The sequence below is a fragment of the Colias eurytheme genome, chromosome 12 (assembly GCF_061535395.1).
Source record: "Colias eurytheme isolate Ceu_HAF_F1 chromosome 12, ilColEury1 Martin Lab GWU primary, whole genome shotgun sequence".
Taxonomy (NCBI): Eukaryota; Metazoa; Arthropoda; class Insecta; order Lepidoptera; family Pieridae; genus Colias; species Colias eurytheme.
In genome coordinates this window covers 3,551,069-3,558,310 of record NC_142991.1, presented here as the reverse complement: position 1 = coordinate 3,558,310, position 7,242 = coordinate 3,551,069, and the positions used below count along the sequence as shown (strand labels likewise).

Genomic DNA, 7,242 nt, shown 5'->3' with positions numbered 1-7,242 from the left:
TACCTTACGATTAAAGGTCAGAGGGCGGTCGCGTGCGCCGGCCTCTGTACCCTCTTGCCGATGTATATTGGATAACGTAGCGCAATTTGGGGCGACTTTAGCGTTGCGAAAGTTCACGGCGCTATTTGTCACTTGTAATAGAACGAAATGTCAAGAGCTGTCTTTTAGAATTGTATTATTCATTTTCTTTCTGCATTGTTGTTTAAACAGCGTCTTCATTAGAAATAGAAATGAACATAAAACGATTAGTAGAGATTTATTTAGAACATAGAGTTTCGAACTGTGAATCATTTGATCAAAATTTAATTTTGAATACACAATAACCTAGGGGAAATGTTTATTGAAATTTTGAATTTTCGTAAGGTAAATCTCGCTTCCAAATATCGATATATGTAATAATTGTCTTTAACATAGCAAAGGCAAAATGTGTAAGATTAAATTAATTTTTCATCAGCATACAATACAACATTAACATACTTGTTCTTCAAGAAAATAGCGTAGGTATACCGCTGTCAAAGGGCGCTCACATAAAAATACCATTGGTTTATGAATGTAAATGAAGACGATTTTCCATCAGGTGACTCGTCTACTTAATAGGTAGATTAATAAACTTTAGCATTCCGTTCGCGGCTTCAACATATGGTCAAGGAAATTTCCATGGGAATGGGGTTGCTCCATCGTGGTAAAAAATAGTCTATGAGTACTAACTAGTCTCGTAACAACTTTCAGACACTAAATTATTGTATCAAATCGCTCCATGCGCCTCCACGTGCCAAAAAAGAGCGTGAGTGCTGAGCACACGTGTCAGAAATGAAACTAATTTGGTATGATTCAAAGATATCAAAATCGTCGCCTTACTCCATGACGTGATGGTATTGCCATGACGTGACTTTGAAATTTTACTCTCAACGCGCTTCACTTCAAAAAAACACTTGATTTCGTATTAATGTATAATAAAATTAGTAAGGATAGAGTTTCCCTAATATTGCTTCATGAAAATGAATTTTTCTATACTACTCCGATAAAAGGACTAAATTAATCAGGCCTAATAATTGTTAACATTCAGTGACCACCCAAATCCACTCGACAGCGATGCGTCAACGATACACGTTCAAACAAATTGAAAACAAAATGCTAAATATTATTGTATAAGCTTATTCTGTACGTGGATTACAAGCGGGATTGAATTTTGCATGGCTACAGGAAAAGGTCATGGGTCGACTTTTAGGTGATCGATACTTAGCAGTTGGGAACGTTAAAGTTTACGCTTAAATTTAGAATAGGCTATTTGGGGCTGTCTTCAAGATAGATACGGTTAGAAATAGAACATTGTTTTTTTTTTACTATTGCTTTGCTTATATCAAAAATATTAAAATGCTTTGCCTCGTTCTTACATCTCAAACAATCTGACTGTTTGAGAATTGTTTTGCTCTACATTTTTAATTTATTAGAAAATAAATATTTCTCGCATTGCATAGGTATTGCTCATCATTAAACCTTTATGTATATATATATATTTATGTATTTCTATTTACATTTAATTTTATTTATTTAAATGGTATTGGTATATGGTACCTATACCTGTGCTCAGCCATTACCAAATATCGATCCTCAATCCTTACATCACTGCATTCACAATTTACAAAAAAAGCAACTATAACGAAATCATGATACGAGCAGCAAAACGTCCACAAGAGCATCCTACAAGCATGCAATATGCTGAGTGTTTCGAACCCTGCAGTAGTGCATTGTGAATGCCATGCCTGTCGCCTAGTAACGCGACTTTAACGTACATTGCACTTCTTTGTGATGTAGGTTACCTATTTAGTTGAAGTTATGTAACGTATCGGAGGGGGCAATAATTTAATTGGATGTTATACAGATAGTACAGACATATAGTGTACTTATATGTTATGCGCTACACTACTATATAAGTAATAGGTACGACAGAAATATGAATGTAGAGTCTCGTTTTATCCATATCATGATATAATTCTATTTATTGGGGAACCCCTAATGCTGCTTCAGATACTTTCAGAACCTACACGTAGTTATGTACACTGAAAAAAAAGTGAGTTTGTGTATAGTTTTTTCGTTATATGTTGCTTCAGTTAGCATAGCTCTTTTGCTGCATAGAAGTTTAAAGTCAGGATTCCCCTATTTGTTTAAAAGAAGTAGAATACGAAGCAAATGAGGCACAAAATTGCTGCACACGTTAGAATAAATCACATAAATCACAAATGGCGCATACCGTCTATTGAATTCAAAAACTCCAATTTATCATTATGGTCAGGTGCTATTCTGTAAAATCCTGGGACTTTGGAATTTATATTCTTCGACATCAATTAACATTTGATACCTTTTATTTAGTTTTCTATTTAGTGCCTATTCTTTTGTTAAAAACTATTCACGTAAATTGCAACATGGTTTCTGAAATAATTGAAGCTTAAACGAACATATGAGCATCAAAATAGCCCATTCATTGACATAAAGCATTGAATGTACAGGCAAAACGTGTAGAAGAGGTTGTTTTTCCCCCAGTAACGCACTATTCAGTACATTGTCGTATGGAACTCATACTTTTTGTGCTCTATAGTCTATGTACTCTATGTAGAAGTACATGAGCGTTTTGAATTTTGCCTTTTCAGGTCAAGCTTGTGATTACGGTGCTATGTGGTTTGATTGGTTGTTGGGTTTTATGAATGTCCTTGCTTACAGCTAAATCCTTGATTTTTGAGGACACTTCTAAACAGGTAGTTTTCGTAAGTATGGCAAAAGTGGTACGATTTAGAAAATGATTTGGTGGGGTTATAAAAAAAGAATGGATCATTTTAATTTCAAAAGTACATAATTTACAGCTTGGTTCTATGCAATTAATTAAATTAAAACGACTTATCCGATATTGATAATTCTTTCACCAATCTATTTTGTTCTATCTGTTCTTTAAAAAGCAATAATCTTAACTTTGACTCGATGATAATAATGTTCACTTACAATTTTTTTTATATATAAATTATTAGCATTAAATTAGTATATCATCATTTATGTAATAAAATTCACTGCTTCTTCCGTTATTAAAGAGGCAAACAATAAGTTCGTGAACAAAGGCAACAATAAAGCCATAACAATTTGGCCAACAATTATTGACCTTCGTGAGAATGTAACAATTTGCAAAGGTCATAACTTCAATAAGGGCCACATTGTAACTGGGAACCGCGTTTGTTTCCTCCCCGTAATGGCGTCAAGAATAATTACACCTACGGCCCAGACGGCTTTCTGTGGGTTAAAAATAATCGCGGTGAAACGTTAAATGTGGTTTTGTACTGTTTTTTAATAATACGAGCAAATATGAATTTAAATTGTAACTGAGCTTCACAATTTACGTTCGGTTCGTTTTCATTTATTTATTCACAGCTAATATGTTTGTTAATTCGAAATATGTCATAAAACAATTTATTAATTTCATTCCGTATAAATAAATACGATCATTTCCTTCCAACTATTGCAAAAACTTTTTGCGATTACGATTTATACCTCTAACAAATTTTGCGAACGCCTGATGATTTTATCATAGCAACATCGTGTCAATTTGTGCCTTGTGGCGAGCGTTGCTAATTTAATGCGGTGTTGACGACGAAAGAAGAAGACAATAAATTTGCGCGTATTAATTTATTTTTCAAAATTACAGAATGCGTTTGGTAGAATTAATTAATTTTAGTGAGGGAGTGTCCTGCTCAGCGGTTGCGTGGCGAGTCGAAGTAGTAGAGGACAGTGGGGTCAATCCGCGGCCAATCGCACGGCGCCGCGACGTGACGACGCGATGACGCAGTCGCAACGCTCCGTTCCGCACGATTTTGTTGCGGCAACATGCTCCCGGCCTTGGAACGTGCTGGTTCCAACGAACTGTCGACCACGAAGCGAAGAATCAGCTATCTGGTGAAGGAAGCGGACAAATTTTAGTGAACGCCCGACGCACGATGCCGTCTGCAGTACGAATGTCGGCCACTCGTGCTACTCCATCCTTCCCCGGATATGTCGCGTGGATGCGCCCCAAGCTCCACTTCAACGGCGGCAATCGGTCGTCCTTAATGAGAACGAGCGTGTTCTCCTTGAGCTCCCCCTTGTGCTGGTGCCATCTGGTTCGCGTTTGCATCTCGGAGACATACTCTTTGGACCAACGATTCCAAAAGTGCTGGCGTATTTGTTCCACCCTCTGGAACCTCGGGAGACGAAGCTCAGGCACGTCGTATAGCAGCTCAGCCGTTACAGGTGCAGTCAGCGGACGACCAACCAGGAAATGTGCAGGGCTAAGTGGAAGGAAATCATTGGGATCTGTGGAAAGATGGGTCAAAGGACGGGAGTTCAGGACAGCTTCAACCTGGGTCAATACTGTGCTAAACTCCTCGAACGTTAGATGTGCGTTACCTACTACACGTTTGAGATGGTGCTTGCAGCTTTTTACTCCAGCTTCCCACAATCCCCCGAAATGACTAGCGTAAAAAGGTATCATTTTAAAATTAATATTTTGCGAAGTTGCATATGCTTTAATTTCATCAGAACAGGTAGCTAAAAATTTTTTGAACTCATTCATGAGACCGACAAAATTCTTCCCATTGTCAGAAAAGATAGTCACGGGTTTACCTCGCCGCGATATAAAACGTTTCAAAGCTAATAGATATGATTCCGACGATAGATCGCTAACAAGTTCCAAGTGAACCGCGCGTGTAACAAAACATATAAATAAGCATATGTACGATTTTTGCAACTTAGCACCTCTGCCTTTGCGATTCAACGTGAACACTGGGCCAGCGTAGTCGACACCACAACGTATAAACGGATAACCTGGGTCCAGACGCTCCTGCGGTAGATTCCCCATTATAGGCGCGACCGTAGTCGGTTGCAGTCGTGCGCAGCGCATGCACGAATGTACCACCTTCCTACCGAGGTTTCTGCCGCCGACCGGCCACCACATCTCTCTGATCGTAAACAGTAGAAGCTGTGGCCCGGCGTGGAGTAAACGTTCATGCTCGAACCGAAAAAGCAAAAGTGAAAAATGATGATTAGCTGCGATTAAAATAGGAAATTTTTTATTAAAACTAAAATTTGGCGAATTTTGAATACGCCCACCTACACGAATTAAATTATTATTTGCGTCAAAGAATACATTTAATTTAGAAATTTGATTGTAGCCTGATATATTCGTTATATTTTTATTATTTTTAAGCGCATAGTAAATATCGGGAAACGATTCCTGTTGACTCAACTTTGCTAACGTTAATTCAGCACGATTTAATTCCTCGACTGATAATAAACCTGTCCACTTATTAGTTTTATTTCGCGCGTTATTAATAAAACGTAATACATATGCAGCTGCGCGTTTAAGTCTATTATATTGTGAAAATCGAGAAAAAATAATTAAATTATCGTTTAAATTATTACTTATGTGACAACAAATATTTGTAGATTTAATTTCCGGTAAATCTGTATTAATTAATTTGGAATGTTTTAAATCGGACAATTCAAAATGTACATTATGTAAAAATAACGGACCCTCCCACCATAAAGATGAGGAGCTAAGCGCTTCTAGACTTTGCCCGCGTGAGACTAAATCGGCTGGATTATCCTTGCCTGCGACGTGACGCCATGGATGTTCCTTGGTCAGCTCGTGAATCTCTGCCGTCCTATTTTGAACATAAGGTTTTAATAAATTAATAGGCATACCTAACCAACCTAAAACGATAGTTGAATCTGTCCAAAATACAATTTTATTAAAGTTTGAACGCAGTGATCCAATAAGCTTATAATATAATCGTGCACCTAACAGCGCACCACACAACTCTAATCTAGGTATAGTTGTAGGTTTAGTCGGCGCGATCTTACCCTTCGAACATATCAAGCGCACTGTGACATCAGCTGTTGCATTGATCGTACGAGCGTATGCGCAAGCTCCGTACGCGACCTGTGAAGCATCGGTAAATATATGTAGTTCGGTTCGCACTGGATCAATGCACATAACGTGACGCGGTATTCGTAAACTGCTCAGAAAAGATAATCCATTTATAAATTTATCCCATATTTGCGAAATTTCGTTAGGAACCGATTCATCCCACGTCAATTTTAACAACCAACATCTTTGTAATAAATGCTTTGCGATAGTAATAAACGGACTTAATAATCCTAGCGGATCGTATATTTGTGAAGCGCACGATAAAATAATACGTTTTGTCACTACTTCACTCTTTTGTATAATTTGCGTGAAATAATAAATATAATCATCGAGACTATTCCATCCGATACCTAAAGTTTTATTGTTACAAGTTTTATTCAGTAAACATAGATCGTGTGTTTGCGATTCATTAACGCTAGGCGTAATTAAATTTAAATTATGACTAAAAATCCATTTTCGTAATTTAATACATGCTGAATCTAAAAGACTACTAGTTTCTCTACAAATATTTTCTAATTCGGATATAGAATTCGATGAAACTATGAGATCGTCAACGTAAAAACAATTATTAATAGTATCGGCTACATACGGAATATTCGAGTGTTTGGCTAATTCCTTTAAACATCTACAACTTAGATACGGTGCGGATGCCGTTCCGTACGTCACGGTGTTGAGTCGGTACACCCTCAGCGGCTCTGAGGGATCATCCCGCCACAAGATCAGCTGCAGGTCACGCTGATCTTCAGCAATCTTCAATTGCCTGTAAAATTTTTCAATGTCAGCGCATGCAACATACCTATTCTCGCGAAAACGTAATAAAATAGAAATTAAATCACCTTGAATAGCAGGTCCAATCATTTGTATGTCGTTTAATGATACGCCGGAACTAGACTTCATACTCGCATCAAAAACTACGCGTAATTTAGTTGTGGTGGCGTGCTCCCTAAACACACCATGATGCGGTAGGAAATAGTGCGGATTCCCATACGTATTGACGAGACTCATATGACCTAAATTAATATACTCCTGTATAAAATCAGAATACATCTTTTTATAATTAGTATTTTGCTGAAGACGTTTCTCTAATGCGTAAAAACGACGTTCAGCTTGTGCGCGTGTATTACCTAATAACTCAGGTGATTGTTTCAACGGAATTGAAACACAGAAACGACCATCGGAAAGTCGACGTGTTGTGCGAATAAAATGTTCCTCACAAGCAATATTATCTTCGCTCGATAATTGCTGTAATTTATTGCTAGGCGCGGATAATTCTTCTAATTCCCAGAAATTCCTAA

The 7,242-nt window shown here is 37.5% G+C and overlaps 1 protein-coding gene across 1 annotated transcript; it reads right to left on the bottom strand.

The window, feature by feature from the left end:
- Positions 1-3,925: 3,925 nt before the first annotated feature.
- Positions 3,926-6,994, bottom strand: LOC149903871 (uncharacterized). Its single transcript, XM_090108188.1, has 3 exons — positions 6,537-6,994; positions 5,881-6,035; positions 3,926-5,064 (listed from the first exon to the last, which is right to left on the bottom strand). The coding sequence occupies exons 1-3, from the start codon at positions 6,992-6,994 to the stop codon at positions 3,926-3,928; spliced, it is 1,752 nt and encodes a 583-aa protein (XP_089964314.1).
- Between the last annotated feature and the right edge of the window lie 248 nt (positions 6,995-7,242).

What these genes read in the sequence shown, in the direction of transcription:
- LOC149903871 (XM_090108188.1), bottom strand. Translation starts at nt 6,994, where the DNA reads ATGTATTCTGATTTTATACAGGAGTATATTAATTTAGGTCATATGAGT. An exon ending in GCCAAACACTCGAATATTCC is followed by an intron (nt 6,036 to 6,536) that starts GTATGTAGCCGA and finishes TTTTCTGAGCAG; the next exon opens with TTTACGAATACCGCGTCACG. An exon ending in GCGCTTGATATGTTCGAAGG is followed by an intron (nt 5,065 to 5,880) that starts GTAAGATCGCGC and finishes TTTTAATCGCAG; the next exon opens with CTAATCATCATTTTTCACTT.